Here is a 24,966-nt window from a genome sequence, read left to right on the forward strand (position 1 = left end):
AGACACTTCCTCCACTGCCTTCCAACCTGCTACCACGGCCACTTCCGGAGTCTCAATCTCACACTTCCTGCCAAAAATTCAGAAGCCAGGAAGCATATCTGATTGCCAAAAGTACTAAAATCCTGCTACATTATGCATTGAGTGAGTTTGTATGAGGTAGTCTAAGACCTTAACCAACACTGTAATTTCATTTCCATGAGAAAATATATTCTGAGTTTAAAACAACAAACAAAACACAGACTTTGGATAAGGCTGTCTGCACACATTTAAACTTAATTAGAGCTAATCAGCACAGCTAATAGATTTCTTTTACTAAGGTAAACCTGACACTTTCCAGGCTCAACCATTCACCATTAACTTTAAAAAACAAAAATTAAACCAAGCAAATATCTTATCTTCAACTATGCACAAAGGCCAAAAACTGACTTAAAATTCACAGTAGCCACATACAACAACTTGAAAAATGCTCATGACCTACAGCCCTTTCCCATATGCTATTACATGGCAGAATAAAGCATTTAGCACATATTACAATGAATCCTATATTGGTGATGTTATGGTAACTGGTTTTGGATTCGTTTCTGTGTTTTCACTTTCTAGTGTTGCCAAAAACAGAGTGAACCTATTCCTATAAGTAATTTATTGACCGAATCCTATATTTTAAAACTGACTATTCATCAAAGTTTCTGTGATGAGGTAGGGCTAAAATAGGGCAGGTGGTGCTTTGGACAAATGGACAAGTTATATTACAAGTGACTTTGAGAACTTTATATATATATATCTTTATTCCATTTTAACCACCTGTTTTGAGGACTTCTTTAGTTCCCTTTATTTATATCTCAATACACAGATCCTTAAGATCCAGGGCACATTGAAAGGAAGCTTCAAACAAAGAGACAGGAAAAGTAAAAAAATTTTCTAAAAGGCTGAGAAGAGGGAAAAGGGAAAGGGGAGAAGGCCAGGAATAATCTGTAATCAATCTTTTTTTTTTTTTTGTATTAATACCGCTTACTATAACTTATAAGGTGCAGGTAGCCATTGCAGATCCAATTTCAAGTTACATCACTAAACTAATGAAAACACCTTTTTATAACTTTTCTGAGATCCCATTTTGTCCTTTTTAAGTGAACCCTTAATTAGACCTAACTTTGATGAACTCAAACCGCCAATTAATACTTCCTAGACCCACTGACTTGTTACTTGTTAAATCCTCCTGAGACATACATTAAAACCCGATATTTTTAGTAGCCATAGCACTAACACAAAGTAATGAATACATTTACATTTTCATTATACTTTGACAGCATTTTTTCCTTAATAGATTTATTTAACATATTATAAACTGTAATATGCACTGAAATTTTTCAGTAAGCAGGCTATTTACATAACAATCACCCAGATGCTATCTAATGCAGTTGACTAGAATAACACTGTTTAGATAGCCATTCTTCTATGAGTTATGGCTCACATAAAAAAAATTAGAGCAAATATAACTCCTATTGTTTTTAAACTCCTTTAAATATGCAATCACTACCTCTCTTACTACAATGGCTTTCCAGGTCAAATATCTTTTTATTAAGTCTAAAATCCTGTCAGAGTGTTATCTTCTCCAAGTTCCAATTTCCTCCCATTCCATCATAACCTTCATTCATTTTGCCTTCAGTCACTACCATGTACCATCTAAATTAGAAGCTCTACAAAAGACAAAATATCTTGGGCTCCAAGGTTTTCTATATGCTAGCCTTCATTTCTTTTTTTTAATAAGGTTACATCATCAGTAGAAAATCTTCCCCAACCTTTTACAAACTCAGCCTCTTCTAGAAAACAACAGAACAGTAATTCAGTCACTATAAGAAAGATTTAATGTATTACACTGTTAACATTCTATAAGAATACTAGAGCATTCTACTAAAAAACCTTTAAAGTAAAAACAGGCAGGTTACCTAATTATTTTAAAACAACTGGTGAAAGGCATATGGCTGAAAATACATGTATCGTTCTCATATATATTATTACTTACCTTTTTACATATATATCAAAAGGAGCTGTTTTTAATTTTTACATATTTTAAGTGTTTAAAAAGGCATGGGCAACATACACAGTTAAAGAAATGTAAACATTGTCTCACTGTACCACCTCTCCTCTCCAGCAAACTGAGACTCTAACCAAAAGCATCCAAGATACTTCTGTGCAACAAACATAGAAGTCAAAAGGTTCAGGAATAAAGAAAAACACACACACATTTTCCTCAAAAAATTGGCTTAATGCCTTCATTTGCTACCTATTTTTCCTCTTTTTCTATCTTCCTTCATTTACTATGTTTGACAATTCTAACTACTTGGTTTGTAGAACAATTGAAAGTAACTTTGGAAAACAGTATTTAGACTACTGTAAGGCTAAAGACAAGAAGACTGTACACAAAATTCTTACTCTAGTTAATAAGTCTGTTTCTATGGGCTAGCAATCCTTTACATGTATACTATCTACTTCACTTTATATGTGTACATACAAAGCAAAGCCACTTTATATGTGTACTATAAAGCAAAGCCACTTTATATGTATACTATGTATGAACAAATAATATTATAGGTAATGAGAACCAAGTTTTTCACTGTCAGAGAAATTACAAATAAGAGAACTGATAAGGCTAGGGTGAACTCTGTGCTGTTGGACTGTAATCCAACATATCAGTATGAACTAATGTTTTTTTATTATATATGAACACTAACACATAAATGTACATACCAAAATACAGATTTGTATGTATGTATGAGTTAGTATACATATTTTCCTGACTCTAGTCACTGAAAGCACCTTGAAGCAACTGACACCACAGTAGCAATGAGCACAGGTAGCCCCAAGATCTTGGCTTCTAGATACCATTCTCCAATAAGGGGTCAAGGCACCTTGAAATGGTTGATTCTGGGGCTGGGGCAGGGAACAAACAAGATGAGCCTAGAGCATCCTGCGGTGCCAGAAATTAAGAATGCTCAGAAAAAATGGGAATATATCAAATGGACCCAGGAACCAAACTGAACTTCCAATCGCCAAAGCTAGAACACTGAGCAACAAAATAAACAGTATCGAATTATAATATATAAAATACCTATATATTCATACTGATATAAATTATAAATAAATTTTTTAAAAATTTAAAATAAATGGAGCAGCTTTTCCTTACAAAAAAAATCCAATTAATAAATGTAAAAGGCAGTCAGGCGCAGTGGCTCACGCCTGTAATCCCAGCATGTTGGGAGGCCAGGGCGGGCGGATCACAAGGTCAGGAGTTTAAGACTAAGACCAGCCTGATCAACAAGGTGAAACCCCATCTCTACTAAAAACACAAAAGTTAGCCGAGCATGGTGGCACATGCCTGTAATCCCAGCTACTCAGGAGGCTGAGGCAGGAGAATTGCTTGAACCCGGGAGGTGGAAGTTGCAGTGAGCCAAGACCAGGCCACTGCACTCCAGCCTGGACAACAGAGCAAGCCTCCATTTAGAAAATAAAATAAAAATAAATGTAAAAGGAAAGAGGGAAATAGAAAATCACCATTAGAACAGGACAGTAATAATTGTCGCAGACAAAAACCCATCGAACAATGAGATATAAAAATACTGAGCCAAAGTTTGAGAAGAAACAGGATATGTGCATAATTCCAAAGTATCTACCTGAAGATATTTAACTGCAAAAAGAAAGTAGCTTTACAGTAGAAAAAGCTGGGTAAGAACATCTTATTCAAGCATGAACAAGGTTACCTGCACCAGTAAGACACATTAACATAACATACCCTTCACATCATGCACTGAAAAGGGCACATCGTCTCTGTGGGCCTCTTGCCAACAATGCATTACTTAAAACTAACCATGAGGAAACATGAGACAACCCCAAATTTAGGGACATTCTGCAAAATAACTGGCCACTACTCTCCAAAAGTATCCAGGCCATGAAAGACTTGGAAAGATTAAGGAGACGTGGCAAGTAAATGTAATACGGGATCCCGGATTCAATCCTACACCAGAAAATGGGTATTAGTGGAAAAACTGGTGGACACTGAATAAAGCTTGTAGTTTCATAAATAGCATTATACCAATGTTAATTTTTAATTTGTGGTTATGCAGTATGTTAACATTTGTAGAAACCAGGTGAAAGGCATAAGGGAATTCTACTATTTTTGCAACTTTTTAGTAAATCTAACATCTCAAAATATTTCTTCAATGTGGTTCCTGGATCTCTTTACTAAGGGCTCCAAGAAGGGCATACCAGGAAGGTAATCCCTGATGTAGAAGCTTGCCTTACACATGCTAATGTTACACTGCATGTAACATTAGTATGTTATGAAGTATAATATTATGGTTGCAGGAAGATAGTTATAATAACAATTCACTGTAGATAAAACAAAGTGGAATAAAAAGCACTCCTTCCACAAAACTGATTGCATGAAATTATGTATATAAGGTGGTAAACCACTCCGTTATATTGATGGTACCCAAACCACACTCCTAATATCCAAGTGCTTGTACATCTAGCTCCCAGCTGGGTCATGTGATTGCTTTGACAGTGTAACATTAGCATGCATGAGGTAAGCTTCTACATCAGGTATTACTTTCCTGGTATGCCCTTCTTGGAGTCCTTAGTAAAGAGATCCAGGAGCCACACTGGAGAAATCATGTGGGAAGACAGGCCCAGCCAGGCCTTTTCCAGGCCTACCAGAAAAGGCACCTAACAGGTGAGTAAAGAAGCCATCTTGCCGGGCGCGGTGGCTCAAGCCTGTAATCCCAGCACTTTGGGAGGCCGAGACGGGCGGATCACGAGGTCAGGAGATCGAGACCATCCTGGCTAACACGGTGAAACCCCGTCTCTACTAAAAAATACAAAAAATTAGCCGGGCGAGGTGGCGGGCGCCTGTAGTCCCAGCTACTCGGAGGCCGAGGCAGGAGAAAGGCATAGACCCGGGAGGCGGAGCTTGCAGTGAGCTGAGATCCGGCTACTGCACTCCAGCCTGGGCGATAGAGTGAGACTCCGTCTCAAAAAAAAAAAAAAAAAAAAAAAAAAGAAGCCATCTTAAATGTTCCAACCTCCAAAGGTGGCAATTGGAACAGAAGAAAGACCCACCTGATCCAGCCCAGACGGCAGAATCATGAGGAAAAAATAAATCACACTGGGTGATATACATAGTTCATACAACAGTCAGCTGTCTGTTAAAGGTTTCGGTGTGTGTAAGATTCTCTGCTTTATAAGAAAGACAGTTTTGGAAACACAGCGGACTAAGCTGATAAATAATTCTTTTTTTTTTTCTTTTTTTTTTTTTTTTTGAGATAAGAGTCTCGCTCTGTCGCCCAAGCTGGAGTGCAGTGGTGCGGTCTCGGCTCACTGTAACCTCCGCCTCCCGGGTTCAAGTGATTCCCCTGCCTCAGCCTCCCAAGTAGCTGGGATTACAGGTGCGCGCCACCACACCTGGCTAATTTTTGTGTTTTCAGTAGAGAAGGTGTTTTACCATGTTGGCCAGGCTGGCCCTCAAACTCCTGACTTCGGATGATCCACCCCCCTTGGCCTCCCAAAGTGCTGGAATTACAGGCGTGAGCCACCACGCCCGGCCCATATACAGAACTATTTGAGCATGAACCCCTCTAAATGCTGGATGGAATAGAATAAATAGATAAATACTGCTCTCGAAAAACACAGCTGCCCTCACAAGAGAGGGAAATCCCCAAGTTTGTGTGTAACTGGGGGCAGGGGTTGCCAAGTGGAAATCTGAAGCCAGAGTAACAAACTCAAGAGCAGATGCTGCTGAGGCTCAGTGGCAAGAGGGGGAGTGAAGGAAGTCTAGCCAAAGGCTGTGGGCCTTATAGGTTAGGGTTTTGACACCAATGCAAGGACAGGGGAAAAAAAATCATGGGACGTGCAAGATAGAGATTTGGAGCTGAGCAGCCTGGCAAATCAACTTAAAGTCAACTCATTGTCTAAATATATGTGGTAGGATGCTTAGCATATGAGGCATAAAGATGAATAAGAATTCATGTCACTCCCCTCCCAGAGCATAGCTAAGCACACAGATCAACTACAGTATCACTCAATAAGTGACACTGCCTTGTGAGCCTCAATTTACTTTTCTCTGAACTATCTTCCTCTCCAAAAGCTTAAAAATAGGCAATCCTTTCTCTTAGACATAAAGAGCACACACAGGAATATCAGAAGAAAAAAAACATAAATATGAGAATAAAAAAAAGTTACGTCCCAAACCACTACAGCTACATCTTAGGTATTCATGACATATATCACAGCCTTGGTAAGTTAACTCATAGAAGATTACCAAGTAATGTTTAATGTAAATGCCTGACTGCCCATTAAAATTTGAATGTCAGCTAAAAGCAAATAATTTGGTGGCATGCTACTGTCATTTTTATATGCTTTAGCATATAATCAGACCACCTAGTTATCTTAAAATAGTGCCTGACCAATGATATGAACACAGTGAACGAAACTGAGACATTAGGAATGGTTCAATATAAAATAAGCATCTCAGGGAGGAGAATAAAAAAATCCAAGCAGACTATACGGTGGGACAAAGGACAGTATCAGAGAAACCTGTCAACAAGTAACAAGGCCTCATCACTAGCTGGAATTCAGGAGCAAGAATGTCATATTTGAGAAGCTCTGGAATGGGCAGAAAACAAAGAGCAAGGTAAACTCCCAAATCCAGAAAAACTACATTCCTGGGAGTATTACAAAAAGGCTTCCAAGAAAAAGCAGGAATTGAACCACTTGATCTGAGATCAAAGATGGGAAATATATCCTGGCAACTTTCACCTCGAACACTCAGATCCCAACTACAAGCAAGATTACAATGATTCCAAACCTTGAATATTTGGCTAGAGTTCCTGGAAGTCATCGTGTGGCCAATTCTGTCCACTGTTTCCACCATATCCATCCATCCAACTTCTCTGTCAGTACCACTTCAGTTCATTTAGTTGCTAGTATGCCCATATCCCAGTCCCAGAAGATGAACTGTTTCTGGCCAAAATCAGTCAGAAAAACAGGATTCCACCTGATTGCTTTGTAGGAATGGCCACATAACCTAGTTCTGGCCAATATGAAATAAAATAAGTCAATTATGTGGATTGTGGATCTTCTGAGAAGGTTTTTGGTTTTCTGATATAGGGGGATGAACCAGGTTGGCATGACCCTTTTTAAAATCCCTCCATACTTTTCTTTCTGCTTAGAATGCCTCCTTGATGCCTGAAGTTGTAATAACTACCTCGCCTCTAATGAGATCACAAGCATGAGGCTAACAGCCAACACAGAAAGACAGAAGAGCAAAGAACAGGCCTGCATCCCTACCAACGGTGTCTAGCAGCTACGCCAGCCCTCCACCACCTACCTCCAGATTCATCGTTTAAGGAAAATCAATTCCTAATTGTTCAACCTACGGTGAGATGAGTTTCCCTATTACTTATACCCAAATGCATTCCTTAGCTGATGTACTGTTTCCCACTAAGGATAGTGATAGACTCACTGACCAGGTTGAGAATAAACTTAAAGTGATCTCAGAGACAAGAGATGTATAGACTGTGGGGAAAAAAAGTCTTTAAAAAGAAATAAGGCCGGGCGCGGTGGCTCAAGCCTGTAATCCCAGCACTTTGGGAGGCCGAGACGGGCGAATCACGAGGTCAGGAGATCGAGACCATCCTGGCTAACACGGTGAAACCCCGTCTCTACTAAAAAATAGAAAAAACTAGCCGGGCGAAGTGGCGGGCACCTGTAGTCCCAGCTACTGGGGAGGCTGAGGCAGGAGAATGCCGGGAACCCGGGAGGCGGAGCTTGCAGTGAGCGGAGATCACGCCACTGCACTCCAGCCTGGGCGACAGAGCGAGACTCCGTCTCAAAAAAAAAAAAAAAAAAAAAAAAAAAGAAATAAAACTCTATCAGCCATACCACATACACACATACAAAATCAGTATTGTGGTAGTGGTTACCCAACAGGCTCTGCAGCCAGACTACTTGGGTCTAAACCTCTACTCTGCTGCTTCCTGGACATGTGACCTTGGGCAAGATAGTCAACCTCTCTGTATCTATCTCAGCATTCTCATTTCTAAAACGGGGGTAACAGTATATTCCCCTTAAGAATATTTATGAGAATAGCTGGGCATGGTGGCTCACGCCTGTAATACCAGCACCTTGGGAGGCTGAGGTGGGCAGATCACCTAAGGTTGGGAGTTCGAGACCAGCCTGACCAACATGGAGAAACCCTGTCTCTACTAAAAATACAAAAAATTATCGGGCGTGGTGGCACATGCCTGTAATCCCAGCTACTCGGGAGGCTGAGGCAGGGGAATCACTAGAACCCAGGAGGCGGAGGTTGCAGTGAGTCGGGAACGCGCCATTGCACTCCAGCCTGGGCAACAAGAGCGAAACTCTGTCTCAAAGAGAGAGAAAAAAAAAAGATGACTGTGAGAATAAACAAGGTAATACATGGAAAACTTGGAACAGCTCCTTGCATACAGTAAGCTCTCAGTAAATACTGGTAATCATCTGTATTCTGCAAACATATATAAATATATAAAAATGAATGATACAGTTTATGCAGCGCAAACATGACTCAAATTGTGTGGTACAAGTGAGCAGAAAATTCCTCAGAGAACTCACCCACTTCTAACACGTTGTCTCAACTGAGTAGTGCTTCTGTGTCTGTTAATAGCTGCATCAGCAGCTCTTACTCTTGGATGGCATAAAAATGATGCAATTTCACAGCAAGAAGATTGACTAAACATAAGCCATTTACACTTCAAAAAGCAGTGCAAGGGCAAAAGCGTAATGTCGGATCTCAACTCAAGTATTGTTTTTACCTGGCAAGTGGAAACAATAACTCATCTCCTAACCGTAATAGAAAGGTTAAATTTATGATAGGCTTCAAGTATACAATACCACCATATGCCTAATCCTTTCATAGTTATCTAGTGTCACAGTCCAATGCACACTTCAATGGAATCACTAGTTTCTATGAATGTCAGTATGAGCTGGTCTGCACATGGTTCCCTTCACTGGCATTTTTTTTTTTTAATCAACAAGAATTGTCGCAGGCAGATTCTAACAGATCCGCTGAAACAGACAACACTAAATCAGTTGAATTGATAATAGGCAAGAGAGAACCAATTGTTCAATTGAGAACCAATTCAGAAACCAATTGTTCCTATGATAATAGTAATTTGGATCAAGACAGACAGCAAAAATTAAAGGAGGAAACTATTTCATAGTTTTGAACAAAACAGTATAAATATTCCACCAGGCTTCCCACACCCTAACTACTGTGGTTTTGTAAGCTACTTTAGAGCTTTGGGTATTGGACACCTACTTGTAAATTCCCATTGCCATCTCTTTTTTCTCAGTCCTAATCTACGCCTGATGTTCCTATGTAAATATTCCTAGCCTTGTACTTCAGTCTAGGTCAGCTTCTTTTACTTTCCATTCCTTGGATATCTCATGAAGCCTAAACATATGCTATTCTATTTCCAAATTTTAGTTATAATTTTAGAAGTTTAAAATTTGAAGGAGAAGAAAACGTTTTTAGAGTTGACTCCAACACTCGCTGGTTTGGGGAAATAAAGTCATATCTACAGTTAGTAGCACAATGAGATCAAGCATATGGAAATTAAAATGACAAAACTATATAATTGCTGTCCAAATGGAAAGTTATGACTACTGGATACATTTCACTTTTTTAGAAAACAAGTGAGGGAATATAAATACAAATACAGATGGTCCTGCAGTTCATTTCACCTCCTTCCCTTCCCCAGTTTCTGGATCTTTTCAAGGAGCTAGTTCCGTAGGTCAGAGTTAACAATGCAAAAATAGGCTGAAATTATCAGCTTAGCAACACAAGCTCCCCACTCTAGTAACCTGGAAGTTCTCAGACACACAGTGTCACACGGTCACCTGGAGGTCCCAGCAAATATGTGGAACTTTTGTGGGGGTGGGAGGGCGGCAGTTGAGATTCCTCTCCTGGAGTGATTACCAGGGCACCCTGCAGCACAGGCGAGCCTAGCCTAAGTCCCTTCTATGGGATGAGCACCTGAGGAATCCCCCAAGCTCCAAGGTATGTGTGACCTGCCCACTTTGCACATTGTCCTCAAAGGCTCCATGCTATGCTTTTACAGATGCATTTTTACTTTTAATTCTCATGGTCTATGACGGGTCATTTATAGATAAGGAAACCGACTTCAAAGAAAGTTCAGATGACCGATTTACTCACCTTTTAAATTAACAACAAATTAAGGAGAATTTAACTGGCGCTTAAAGAGTGATTTCGAAAAGGTTTAGAATCACGACCTTCATGCAAATATAAAGGGAACACATGCCAAAGATATTATTCAGCTCATCAATTAATGAGGTTATGAGTACAAACTTGAGAGAGAGATAAGAGTGTGTGTGTGTGTGTGTGTGTGTGTGTGTGTGTGTGTGTGGGCAGAGTATTACTGAAATCAATGGTGAATCTGGTTACAAGAAAGGTTCTCAAGCTGACTGGCAAAGCATTCAGGGTGCCTCACTTAACCAACAGGGGACACTGTACAAACTACTAACAGGCTTTTTGGACCTAATTACTTCATAGAAGTTACTATGAGGTATTTGGTGCTGGTGGCCCGATGAAAAAATTACTGAGACACTGAAGACTAAAACGGGAAGTTTAGTAATCTCTGCTATAGAGCAATGAAACATACTATCTGGGGATATTTCTTCAGGGTGGAAATCAATTCTATCCCACTGGACAAAATTCCATTTGCATTATTATAGAAAAGAATAGTGGCCGGGCACGGTGGCTAACGCCTGTAATCCCAACACTTTGGGAGGCCAAGGTGGGTGGATCATGAGGTCAGGCGTTCAAAACCAGCCTGGCCAAGATGGTGAAACCCCGTCTCTACTAAAAATACAAAACTTAGCTAGGTGTAGTGCCAGGTGCTCGTAATCCCAGCTATTCAGGAGGCTAAGACAAGAGAATTGCTTAATCTCGGGCAGCAGAGGTTGCAGTGAGCCAAGATTGCACCACTGCACTCCCGCCTAGACAACAGAGTGAAACTCCATCTAAAAAAAAAAAAAAAAAAAAAAAAAAAAAAAAAAAAAAAAGAATCATTTGCATGACTATTCGTTAACTTCTATCCCTACAATGTTGCAAAACTGCCTAATCAAAAAAAAGTGAAAGGTATACACCCTGTATCTAGTCACTTCAGGATCCACTAACCAAGCCCAGCGTTCCACTGAAAAGACTCCTAGCAATCTTTTCTGATCATTTTCAAGTCTTGGACAATGTTTTCCACCTTAGATTATGGGCGGTACTACCAAGAGTACCGCAAAAATCATGATGTGGGAGTAAAAAAAGCAGCAGCAGCGATAATCCATGAATATTTCCATCCAGAGTTGCAGAGCATCCACTGCCAGCAAGGACACATTGAAAGGGACACACTAGTGTGCTGACACTGCCACATAACCTGCTGCAGCCTTTCTGGAAAGCCACCTAAGAACATATACTGGAAACCCTAGAGGCTCAGAACTTTGATTATTTAATTCTACTCCCAGAAGTATACACTCAGCATACAATCAGAAGCGGACTAAGGTACATAAACATCTCGGTGTTAATCACAAAAATAAAAATGTTAAAACAATTTACCACCTTAAATATTTCTTCTTTCCAGACGCCTTCAATAAACCCGCAAATCCTTCCGATGTGATCCAAGGTTGCCCCTGCATGTCTCTTATCATACTGTACTCCAATGTCTCACTTGCTTATCCATTTGCCCTACTAGGCTCTAATCTCCGTGAAACCTTGGACCATGTATTTCAATTGCATGGATTTAGTATGATGCCACATGCGTAACAGACAATGTTGGCTCAATGAATAAAATGTTAAACAGCCTGAGAACGTATGTTTCCCCTATAGAAAAGAAACCATAATTACAAGTATTAACAAGTATTTTTCACCAAGAGGCCATTTTAATTCCATTTTCAAATGGCTTTGATACATTCTGACTTATAGTAATCAATTCAGATGCCAGATTCATCCAAAAAAAAAAAAAAAGTGAGGTCAGAAAAGGCTTTACTGACTTCAAACTTCACAACTCCTCAACTATCATTCCCCAAAATCAAAAGCATGGGCTTATTTAATAGGATGATATCATCCAGAGAAAAGAATGTGATCATGTGACTACTTTCTTTGACTTCAAGCCATATCTAGAAGAATGTATTCAGTCACAGATGTCTCATTTGTAAAGGGATACTCAGGAATTGAAAAGCCTAAAGAAGCATAACTTACAGAACATCTCTCTGGTTAACAATCTTCCAAAAGAAAATTGTCCGCGTGATTTTAACACCCAAACTTTATAGAGTGTATATGTCGCATAATATAGTAATTTTTAGCCAATAATTACAAAGGAAAATTTTAGATTTACTTCCCCCAAACTCAATAAAACACCAAAACAAAATTATATATGAGAAAAGCCTGAAGTCACATCTTAACCAACTACATTGATAGAATATCAGCATTACATGTACACATTTTGAAAGGCAGACCAAGGGCCAAAAAAGTGGATATGCACCTCAGATGTTGCTGATATGGAAAAAGGTATCACCTCCCCACACTGCACTCAGGTGAGCCATCCTCTGCCACTGGGTACGTGTCCTGAACGCATTATCACACTATACATTTCCACAGACAACAATAAAGCTCAAAAGAAAACCACTGGATGTTAATCGTTGAAAAGAAGTTCTAATGATAAATGTTATCATTAAATGTGATGGAGGGTGTTTTTGTTTTAATTATTTTAAAAGGAAGTTGCTATTCCTCTTAGGTAGTGCCTTTCACATTTTAAGGAACATTAAGGCTGACAGAGGGTCTTGTTAAAATGTAGATTTTTATTCAGTCGGTCTGAAGTGGGGCGTGAGATTCTGCTTTTCTTACAGGCATTGAGGCATGCCAATGTTACTGGCCTAAGAATTTCCACGTAAGTAACAAGACTTTACAGCACCATACAAAGAAATTTATAAACTTAAACAAGGTATGCAACTGTGCGACCTTCCATTTTCCTGCCCCCGCTTCCTCTTTTCTTCTTTAATCCCAAAGCACTGATTGTTTCCCCTGATGATTTATCAAGACCTTCCTCTTCAGGATTCTCAACATCCTGCAGAAGCTGCAATTTAAAATAACAAAAACAGGCCAGGCATGGTGGTACACGTGTAATCCCAGCACTTTGGGAGGCCAAGGCGGGCAGATCACCTGAGGTCAGGAGTTCGAGAGAACCCTGGCCAACATGGCGAAACCCCGTCTTTACTAAAAATACAAAAATTAGCCGGGAGTGCTGGCACGCGCCTGTAATCCCAGCTACTCAGGAGGATGAGGGAGGAGGACTGATAGAACCCGGGAGGCAGAGGTTGCAGTGAGCCAAGATTGTGCCACTGCACTCCAGCCTCAACAACAGAGCGAGATTCTATCTCCAAAAATAAAATAAAATAAAACAAAAACAGGCCAGGCATGGTTGTACATCTGTAATTCCAGCACTTTGGGAGGCCAAGGCAGGCAGATCACCTGAGGTCAAGAGTTCAAGAAAACCCTGGCCAACATGGCGAAATCGTCTCTACTAAAAATACAAAAATTAGCCGGGCGTGCTGGCACCCGCCTGTAACCCCAGCTACTGAGGAGGATGGGGCAGGAGGATCAATAGAACATTAGAGACAGAGGCTGCAGTGAGCCAAGATTATGCCAATGCACTCCAGCCTGAGTAGAGTGAGACTCCGCCTCCAAAAAATAAAAATAAAATCATGAAAACAGGACCCTGTAAGCATTCTTGACGAAGACATCTGATTTTCCAGAAGCAGATCACTGATACCTATATTGGGATAGGTTGGAAAGCATTAAATGAAAAGAAAATTGTTGATATGTCTTCCCATGCCTAGAATGGTTACCAGTACACAGCAGGCAGGCACTCAAATAATTGTTCAACAGATGACTATGATCTGGTTAAGATTTTTCAGTAATTGAAGAGTAATTAGGTAGAAAACAAGTAAAGATCTTCTATGCTATTTAAGGTGGAAAATAAGAGAACTAAAGGTAAACTTCAGCTTCTTTTAAATACACATTTTTAGTCATCAGTTGTCTGTCCAATAACGGTACATGTTTGCTCAAAAAGACTGAGCTATCTGAACATGTTCCAGCAAAAAAACCAGATGGCTATTCTCAGAGGATTACTAAGGAAGACACACACTAGGAACAGTACAGTTTGTAAAGGCCTCCTACCCATCCACAGGATTCACTCACAGCATATGTACTTGGATTAGGAAGAAACTTTTTCTAGAACAGTTTTCCTACTTTGAAAAAAGAAGAGTTTTTTGGCAGCAATTGGGCTGGCAAGTCAAAACCTTACACATGACCTATATGAGTAAATCAAAAGCTTAAATTCACTGGAAGTCATAAAAACAAACGAAACAATTCCACTGTGAAAAATGAATACCTTCAAAGACAATGGTATGATAAAGATACAGAAATACGCAGAATGAAATCCATTTGTTTCAGCATTTGTTTGCCACCTACAAAGAATAACTTTCGGATGCATTCTACCAACAGCAACAAAAAAAATAAAATTTATTTGATGGAAAGTTAACGCACAAACACATCTCATTTTCCTAGAAAACCTCAAAGATACCTGGTGTTAATGTGTCAATACCCACAGATTTTTTTGTTGTAATTATGCTGTAACATTTTATCACTGTGAATATTAAAACCACTCCCACAGGCTCACTTGATATTTTTAATTGTTTCATCTAAAAAAAAAAAAACCATTCTTTCTAATAATGCTACAAAATATAAATTTAGATAATTTTTTAAAGATTTAAAATTATTTTTAAACTCACTTTAGAAGTTTTAGTTTCTGGCCGGGCGCGGTGGCTCAAGCCTGTAATCCCAGCACTTTGGGAGGCCGAGATGGGCGGATCACGAGGTCAGGAGATCGAGACCATGCTGGCTAACACGGTGAAACCCCGTCTCTACTAAAAAATACAAAAAATTAGCCGGGCGAGGTGGCGGGCGACTGTAGTCCCAGCTACTTGGGAGGCTGAGGCAGGAGAATGGCGTGAACCCAGGAGGCGGAGCTTGCAGTGAGCTGAGATCCGGCCACTGCACTCCAGCCTGGGCGACAGAGCGAGACTCCATCTCAAAAAAAAGAAAAAAAAAAAAAAGAAGTTTTAGTTTCTAAAGGCATGAACTATTAAAATGCTAACATGGAAAGATGGGGGGCAGGTGCCACAAGACTAAATACCACTGAATCAAAGGAAATTGATTGTCTAGATGATGTGGAAAAGATAGCTTATAAAGTTAATGAGATCTTATTTAAGGCAAGAGAAACAATTTGCTCCTTGACAATGAGGATGCATCAAAATGTTGTCATCAAATATAACTAATCTAATTAAAAGTACAGCAAAAATAAAGGCAAATATGAAAATAAAACAAAATATGAAGAAAAGTTAAACTACACCAAATATAATAAGTAATAAGTAAAAATATAAGTAAAGGGTAGTTAACAGCAAATCTTAGTAAATTAGAAATAGGCTGAAAGAAATAAAAAGGAAGGATTCCAACAATTATACCTTATATACCAAGAAAACCTTGAACAGTCAACACAGGGAGTGTTCCGGAAACGTTCCAGAGATTTGAGGGCTACATAGGAGGATTTCTGATTGGGTAGGAGAGTATCATAAAATCCTCGAAGCTAGAATTCACAAATTCGTATCTTCCACTATCTGAGATAGCCCTTGATAACAAAAATATCACAATCCTTAAGCAGCAGATAAGGCTAATCCTTACACAGCAGTTTTAGCCAGAAATTTCTTTTTTTTTTTTTTTTTTTTTTTTTGAGACGGAGTCTCGCTCTGTCGCCCAGGCTGGAGTGCAGTGGCCGGATCTCAGCTCACTGCAAGCTCCGCCTCCGGGGTTTACGCCATTCTCCTGCCTCAGCCTCCCCAGTAGCTGGGATTACAGGTGCCCGCCACCTCGCCCGGCTAGTTTTTTGTATTTTTTAGTAGAGACGGGGTTTCACCGGGTTAGCCAGGATGGTCTCGATCTGCTGACCTTGTGATCCGTCCGCCTCAGCCTCCCAAAGTGCTGGGATTACAGGCTTGAGCCACCGCGCCCGGCCCAGAAATTTCTTTACCATACCAGATGAAAGTATCTTAAAAAACCAATCAACAACATCATCAACAACAATAACCCCGAAAGTTTTCTAGGTTTTAAAGCAGGCATACTGCTTTAAACAACAACAACAAAAGTCATTATAATATTAAGGGAAATAGATAATCAGAAAACCTAGGTTTTAGTCCAGTTCTATCTCTAGTATCCATTCCCAAGGCTTTCTTTGGAAACAAAATATTCTTTTCCTTGCCTATAAAGTTCATTCCAAAGTTACAAGGCTACAAGTTGCTCCTTGCTAATATGAATAAAAACAAAACATTTGACAAATTATCACAAATTAAATATAGATCAAGTATGTCTAATGAAAAGTTATCATCTGAATTGAGATGTGCTAGATACGTAAACTACACACTGGAGTTTGAAGATTTTGTGCAAAAAAAAAAAAAATGTAAACTATAGCATTAGTAATGATTTCCATTGACCACATGTCAAAATAATAGAATTTTAGATTAGATTCAATAAGACATAAACTTAAAATTAAAATTTGTAACCTTTTTAATGAGACTATTAGAAAGTTTTGAATTATATGATGCATGAAATTACATTTCCATTGTGTTGTACTAAACAGCCTGTTATATACTGAAATCTTTCACAGTAAGATTTGTCAACCCTTTATTTTCCTACAACATCTACTACAGTGTGGCCCATAAGGGATAAACAGGAATGAACAGAAAAACCTTTGTATATAAGTAGAAAACAGCAACTAAATAAGACCGAAATTGACTCTCTGCTTCATATACTACCTATATGCTATTAGAATTACATGTTAAAACCTCTTTTTGGGAAATCATGGTAATACTGAAATATGGACCCAGTCGATGTTTTTTTTTAGTTTACAGCTGAAAAGCTAATTGACATACCCTATTTGTTATGAGCTAAATTGTGCCCACCCACCCCCCGACTCCCAACAAATTCATAAGTTGAAGTCCTAACCCCCAGAACCGCAGAACATGGCTGTATTTGCAGACAGGATCTTTAAAGAAGTAAATACAGTACAGTGAAGTCAGATGGGTGGGCCTCCCACAGTGCTGGGAATACAGGCGAGAGCCACCACTCCTGGCTAAATATAGCACTTTTATTTGTCAATCACGCCTCAATAAATTTGAAAAGATAAAAATAAAAAGATCAGTATTCTTAGTAGACTAGAAATTCAAACCTCTGTAACTGCTGTGTCTTGAGTTTGTGAAATAAGCACAAGGCAAATAACTGTTCTGAGATTTGACTATTTATTTACCTTTATGTTGGCTATAAAGTGTATAAAGTAAAACACTATAAAGTGTTTAAAAAAAGTTTAAAGCATAGTAATTTCTGAACATAAATTTTCATGATAAAAACCGAAATGATCACAGGCACTGAAGAACACAGCAAAAAGTTTAGATGTCTAAGAGTATGTTGAAAAGGCACCTACGTTTACAAGGCCTCAAACAGCAATAGTACACCCTTACCGGTTAAATATTCTGTATCAATTTAAAAATAAAAACCCTTCAGATGAAAAGTTTAAAAAGACAAAAAACACTTAAAATGCTTGAATTCTTACATGTCACCATTACATGCTTTACATACACTGTTTAATTTTCACAACTCTCCTTGGAAAGTGTCATTCTCCCTATTTTAATAATGAGAAAATCAAAATGTAAAGAACTGCAACCAGAATATATTTTTTAAAAACTCCTAAAATACGTTTTTATAAAAAAGGAAAGACAATCTAATTGAAAAAATGAATAAGAGCCGTAAACACTTCAGAAGGCATGCAAAAGGTCAATGAACACATTATGAGAAATCTGTCATAAGGAAAATGACAAAAATCATAGAGACACCGCTATACACACCCAACAGAATGGCTAAAATTTAAGAATAATAATTCTAAGGATTGGCAAAGATCATTCTAGGTGGTAAATTTAGCATGAGCTAAGGGAAAATACTGACGCAAGAACAAATGTTCCTATAAGGAAATAGTGGGTATGTGAGTTTACCTTAGTACAAAGAGGTGATTGCACTATCACAGTGACTACTGTTAATAAACAATTTATTGTACACTTGAAAACTGCCTTCAAGATAAGGACTTTAACCTATATTTGGTTGGTAAATCAGAACCATGACATCGATGACACATCTAAATGAGTTTTAAAGTACAGTAGTCCCCCCTTATCTGTATACAACCTGCACACACCCTCCTGTATACTTCAAATCATCTGTAAATTAGACCGTCTGTGGCCAGTTACAAACCCACCCACACAGTAGGGCAGGAAGGAGTGAAGCTGAGCTCTTCCTCCTGTCAGATCAGCAGGGCATTAGATTCTCACATGACCCCAAAGCCTGATGATCTGTCACTATATATACTACATGAAATAATATATACCTATATACATATTACAATGCAATAACAATAGAAATAAAGTGCACAATAAACGTAAGGCTTGAGTCATCCTGAAACCACCACCGCCACCCACCCCTCCGCTGGTCCACAGAAAAACTGTCTTCTACAAAACCAGTTCCTGGTGCCAAAAAAGGTGGGTGACTCGCTGCACTGGAGTTCTTAGAATATATCACTCTAGGATAAGGGGGGATTACTGTTTATAAAAAGCTGCTTTGTATAGAATGTTCCAAAGGCAGAAGACACAGAAACTTTCAAAAACTATCTCCTTCTCTGCGATAAATGTCTCTTCCTCCACAATCTGATTCTACCCTCGCTGTTCAACCACGTTCTTCCAAAACCCTCAAGAGCACGCTCCAACCTAGTCACACTATCTCTCACTCACCACCATGTCTATTTTCATGTCCAGATGCAGCACTGAGCTCCCTCTCTAGGATGGCCCATCACCTGCGATGCTCTTCTGGAAACCTCCCTGTGCTTCTCTCCATTTAAATCCAGTGCTCTTTTGGAGGCCCAGCTGATGTCAGAGTTACCCCATGATTTATTTGCCGACTCCAGCCTGCCTCTCATCCTGGTCTCTACAGTTCCTATGTGGGTTCTATAATACATAATTCAAATCTCACTGGAATCTTATGTTTTGTTCTTGACAATTAGACCATAAACTCCTGGATAGAAGGGACCACTTCTTCCAATTTTGTATCCCCCTCAGCACCTAGTACCAAAGAATATACACCAGTTAGCTGATAGATCCTCTTGATAACCAGAAATGCAGACATGTCCTTTGGCCTGGCGACTGCATTTCTAGAAATTGACACTACTAAAATACATAAACATGAAAAATAGTAGGATCAAAGACATGCATTGTAGTCTGTCATAGTACAAACTGGAAGTAACTACCACAAACGTCTATTAAGACTAGTGAGGCCAGGCACAGCAGCTCATGCCTGTAATCCCAACACTTTGGGAGGCCAAGGCAGGAGGACTGCTTGAGCCCAGGAGTCAGAGGTTACAGTGAGCAATCATCACACCACTGCACTGGAGCCTGGGCAGCAGAGCAAGATCCTATCTCTAAAAAAAAGGAAAAGGAAAAAAAAAGAAAGACCAGTGAATTTGAGTCCATACTGCCCATTAAAAAAACAAAACAGTTGGGATATCTATACACACAGACATAACAAAGTAGTAGGTGAAAACAGTTGCAGAAAAGGGTATTCAATAGGCCTATTTTTGTTTATTCATACACACAAAATGTAAAAGAACACATACATTTTTAGATTGATAATGTCTGGTAACTAGGATACACTTTTTACTTAGTTTGAAAAACAAATTAAAAAATGAACAAAGAGCACATATGTTTGTAGTAACAAATATTTATGTATTTTAACTCACTGCCCCCAAACAGTAATTTACAAACAATTTGTAATATGAACCCATTTTGTTTAAAGTAGGAGAAATAATAGTTATTTCTGGAAAAGGGAATACAGGAAACTTTCACATTCTAGGGTAGATAGTTGTTTGTTCTTAAATAATGGGCACTTATTTTAGTTATGAAAAAATAAATAAATAATTTTAAAAAGAATTCCATCTTTCCCTGAGCTGGTGATCATCCCAGAGGGTATTTTGGTCCACAAAACTTTTCTTAGCAACTTCTTAATCTGTAGAGAACTACCTTTATCGCTGGACTGCCCACTATACTGAATCTTAGTAAGCATTACAGATAACACCAACAAATCAAATTCACAGAAGCTGCTATCAGAAAAACTTCTCTGCCAGATGAGTATTAAACACTAAATCTGTTTGATAAAGGGAATCTCTCCAATAAAAAATTAACCTCAAAAATTTACTGAATTACTGCAAAAGACCAGCATTACACTGGCTCTTAGAGTAACAGCTCTGTTGTTAAATACCTTATACTAATCTAGAGTAATCACAAACTTGCCCGAATCCTTGTTTCAAGTTCAAAACTACAGATAAGGCAAGAATCTTACATAGTTTTACCCATAGGAACAACAGGAGGAAACTGTGAGAACCACCCAAGGGAGCACTGGATTCTGTCCCCTGGATCTCTACTTCACATATCACCATTTCCCTACCCGCCCTGTTCCAATGTGGAACTTACAAATGTCCTGACTTAAGCAGTCAAGGCCTTCCCCACTAAGCCTCTAATAAAAACAAAGGGGCAGAGCTATCTGCTCCCTCCTTTTCAAAAACATCTCAGTATCCACCCTGAGATTCAACTGCCTTTTTGCTTTCCCCTCAGACTTACTGCTGAACAGCTTATAGCTACTGAAGTGCTTGATTTGTACTAATTCATTTATACACACAATAACCCTATGATGTATTCCTATATCGCAGATGAAGAAATGGAAGTACAAGGTCATATAACTATTAAGTGGCAAAGCTAGGATTTAAACTCAGATATTATAGCTCCTCAATATAATCTTTATTGCGCAGCAGTCAGTATCTCTTGATATATGTCTTTTAACCTAGAAACCATCAGAAATCTTCAGACAGTAAGGCTCTGAGGTTTCAGTAACAAATCTGAAAGTCAACAGATCACTCGAATCAAATGTTTACTCTAGAAAATGCTATTTGTCCTGGTAATACTGGATGAACGAGAAGTAGGAAATTTGCAAAATGTGCTTGCCAATGCCTTCTGGGTTTTTTTGGTTTTTTTTTTTGGATTTTTTTTTGTTTTTGTTTTGAGATGGAGGATGGAGTCTCTCTCTGTCTCCCAGGCTGGAGTGCAGTGACGCGATCTCAGCTCACTACAACCTCCACCTCCCAGCTTCAAGCAATTCTCCCACAGTTCTCCTATCTCAGCCTCTCCAGTAGCTGGGATGACAGGCATGTGCCACCACACCCAACTTTTAGTAGAGACTATTTTTAGTAGAGACAGAGTTTCACCATGTTAGCCAGGCTGCTTTCGGAATTCCTGACCTCAGGTGATCCTCTTGCCTCAGCCTCCCAAAATGCTGGGATTACAGCCATGAGCCACCGCACCTGGCCTTTTTTTTTTTTTTTTTTTTTTTTTAACTTTTGAAAAGCTGTTTAAGGTAATAAACGCTCAACCTTTTAACCTCCTAAAACAATAACCGGGTTAAGATTCTAGTTCTGTAACTGTTTTCCTTCGCCTGTAGAATAAGACATAAACATGCATATAAAGCAGTTGGCATAACTGTGCGTGGTAGCAGGAGACTGGGATCACTTGAGCCCAGGAGTTTGAGACCAGCCTGGGCAACACAGGGAGACCCCTTCTTTACAAAAAATTTAAAAAGTGGCCAGGTCGGGTAGTGCACACCTGTAGTCCTAACTACTCCAGAGGCTGAGGTGGGAGGATCGCTTGAGCATGGGAAGTCGAGGATGCAGTGAGCCATAATACCACCATTGCACTCCAGCCAGGGCAACAAAGCAAGACCCTGTCACAAACAAAAACATGACTTGAGAGTAAGGAGTCAATGTCACCTACTATTCCCAGCATGTGGAAAAACGTACAAGTTAAACTCAATGCCCTAAACAAGACCCATGAATTCATGTTGACAGAAAACAAATGTAAACATTTAAACAATTATGCTGTTTAAATTTATGAAAGTTATGAAAAATAATTAAAAATACTTTAACATTACCAAATTATCACACAGTAGTCAATTACACAAGAATGAATGCTAACAACCTGTCTCAAACTCATTCATTCCATCTATTTCCACGTGAAGTACCCAAATGTCTTGTTTTCAAAAGTTTTTCTCTTTCCTGTGCCATGCCTTGTCTTACCTTTAACAATGAGATGATAATCTTTGCTCTCCTTCTTTCCCCCAAGCACCCCCTTACACAACGTTTCCCTTATCTAATTATGTGTTCGTCTGAAGTTCCAGAGACTAATCTTGAAACAATTCAGGCGACTATTGCATTCTCCTCCACCTGGAGATTACTTCAAGGCTGCAGTTAATTTGCAACCCAGTTATACTCCAGATGGCGCCAGCCCATTCAGCAGATGAGGCAACAACCCAAGATAAATATCTGAGCAAGTCACAGAGACTGGGGCCTCCGAGCCCCGATGCCAAGCTCCCCTTTTTAAGCCCTTGCATTTTCTCCAAATTTGAAATGGTTTCTTTAAGGCAGAAGCTTGGACCACTTCCCCACTGCTAGCTTTGGAAAGTAGTCACTTTCCTTTCCGGGCACTTCGTCCTTGTTGATTGGCTCGGCAAGCAGCGGAGCAGCCCAGCCTGCACTCAGTTACACAGTAATTTCAAATCTTAGAAGAACAAAAATCCTGAGTGTCACATACATTTAAAGCACTTGATATAACCATTTACCAATCTTTTATTAGGTAAGCTCGGGGCACTTTGAATGGATTAAAAATGCATCACGGTCAAGCAACGATGACCGTCCCTAATGCCTGCAATGTCTAATGTTCCGCTACGTTCCAGATTTGTTCGTGCTGCTGGTGGAGGCGCAACAGCCGGGAAGAGCTTACTGGGCTCCAGGCGGACTATACACACCATATCGTGTCATTTCGTCCTCACAGCAAGGACTGATACGTAAGCTCATTTTTTCAGATGAGGAAAATGAGGCCGGCGAGAGGCTGATATGCTTAGCGGTACAGAGCTAGGAAATCAGGGACAGAACCCAGGCTGGAAGTCACGCTGGCTCTAGAGCCCCGTCCTTTCGACCTGTTCCTGTCGCTGGGGAGGGGCATGTCAGTGACACTAAAACGTGGAAAGAAATACAGTACCAGTGGAAAGCAGGGGCTCCAACGGGGTAAAGGCATGCTCCATAACGGATTATTGGCCTCTGCATTTAAAAAAAAAAAAAAGTGAAGTTAGACTTTCTCAGTTGTAATTAAACACTGCGCAAAACCAACAGCACGGGAGACGCCTGAACCCGGCACTCGGCAACGGCGCGCTTCGGGACCCAGGAGCCAGCTGAGCGGCGGCGCGGCACCCAGCGTTGGGACCCGCCACGGCTAGCCTGCAGCGCCGCCGCGGGCGGGGTTCACCGCAGACCGGCGCGCGCGGGCTGCTATGAGGTCCGAGGGCTTGCCCCTGCCGCCTCTGCCCGTGGATCCGTCACCATCCGGGAACCTGGGGAGCGAGAGGCGGCCGCCCCCTGCCGCGGCCCGGGCGCCCGGCGGCAGTCGCACTTACACAATGGCGGATGGAGCCACAGAGTGGGGAGCGCAGGCTGCGGGAGCTACGGCGATCAACCGCTCGGCGCGCGGCTAAGGAGCCTCGCGCGCGGTCCTCGCTCGCAGGTTTTAGCCCCCGGGACGCGAGGTGGCCCCGCCCGCTTCCGGGAGCCGGAGGCAAGTGGGAGCCGCGCCCCGTGCTCTGTGTCCGGCACCATCCGCCTCAAGTCTCCAATGCTGCGTTCTCTGGGCTGGTTCTGCTAGCTGTGGCATTGCTGCCGGGCCCTCTGCACTCAGTCAGCTTTAGAAAGGAGGCCACCGTTTGCTCCAAACTAAGTGGCGAATTCCCCATCACCCATGCTTGACCTGGCTTCCGAGCCAAACAAAACTACACAGTGCTGCTTACCGGTGTCCTCCCTGAGCCGTCGGGTTAAAAGCTTTCCTTCCTGGCCGGGTCCGGTGGCTCACGCCTGTAATCCCAGCACTTTGGGAGGCTGAGGCGGACGGATCACAAGGTCAGGAGTTCGAGACCAGCCTGGCCAGCATGGTGAAACCTCGTCTCTACTAAAAATACAAAAAATTATCCGGGTATGGTAGCGCTCGCCTGTAATCCCAGCTACTCGAGAGGCCGAGGCAGGAGAATCGCTTGAACCCGGGAGGCGGAGGTTGCAGTGAGCCGAGATCACACCACTGTACTCCCAGCCTGGGCAACAGAGTGAGACTCCATCTCAAAAACCAACAACAACAACAAAAAAACTTTGTTTATTTAGGGAACACTCCGTTAAGAGCTTTCCTTCCTTTGCTTTGTGGAAACAATTTTTTTGTTGGAAGAAACTTCAAGCCACCTATCTGCAGCTGCAAAGCGTCACTCTTGCAATACAGGCTTTTCCAATACTGAGCAAACCTAATCTCCCTCTACCCTCTTAAGGTTTCCACCTGGGCCTAAGAGGTCAAATTGACATAAGACAGTTTAACAGGAGAAAAGCTTACAGCTGTGTGCATGGGCGTCCACAAGAAAAGACCCAAAGAAGGAGGAAGCCTAAATGCTTATATACGGGTTTAGCTACAACAAATCTCAAAAGTCCATGTTTAAATATGACCTTAACGAACCTAAAAGACAACTGAGTGTAATACAAGGAAATTATCAGCACAGGTAGTAGACAAGTGGTTGTCATGTGTTTATTCAATGACGAGCTATTACCAGTTGATGTGTCCACGTTCTTGGCGTCTTGAACAAAGAATTGGACA

At 40.5% G+C, this 24,966-nt stretch overlaps 1 protein-coding gene across 4 annotated transcripts in view; it reads right to left on the reverse strand.

Annotated features, from left to right (window-relative positions):
* Window positions 1-24,214, reverse strand: part of TPK1 (thiamin pyrophosphokinase 1) — a 391,064-nt gene extending 366,850 nt beyond the window's left edge. The window contains exons 1-2 of one of the 4 annotated variants that reach the window (XM_015448215.4): window positions 24,125-24,214; window positions 23,326-23,384 (exon numbers count right to left, since the gene is read on the reverse strand). In XM_015448215.4, the coding sequence (XP_015303701.2) occupies window positions 23,326-23,368 (43 nt within the window). In that variant the 5' untranslated portion in view covers window positions 23,369-23,384; window positions 24,125-24,214. Of the gene's footprint in view, window positions 1-23,325; window positions 23,824-24,124 lie in introns of those variants that run through there. The other 3 variants (XM_005551074.5, XM_065542706.2, XM_045387389.3) reach the window with 3 other exon arrangements.
* Window positions 24,215-24,966: the final 752 nt, after the last annotated feature.

Source organism: Macaca fascicularis, chromosome 3 (genome assembly GCF_037993035.2).
Source record: "Macaca fascicularis isolate 582-1 chromosome 3, T2T-MFA8v1.1".
NCBI lineage: Eukaryota > Metazoa > Chordata > Mammalia > Primates > Cercopithecidae > Macaca > Macaca fascicularis.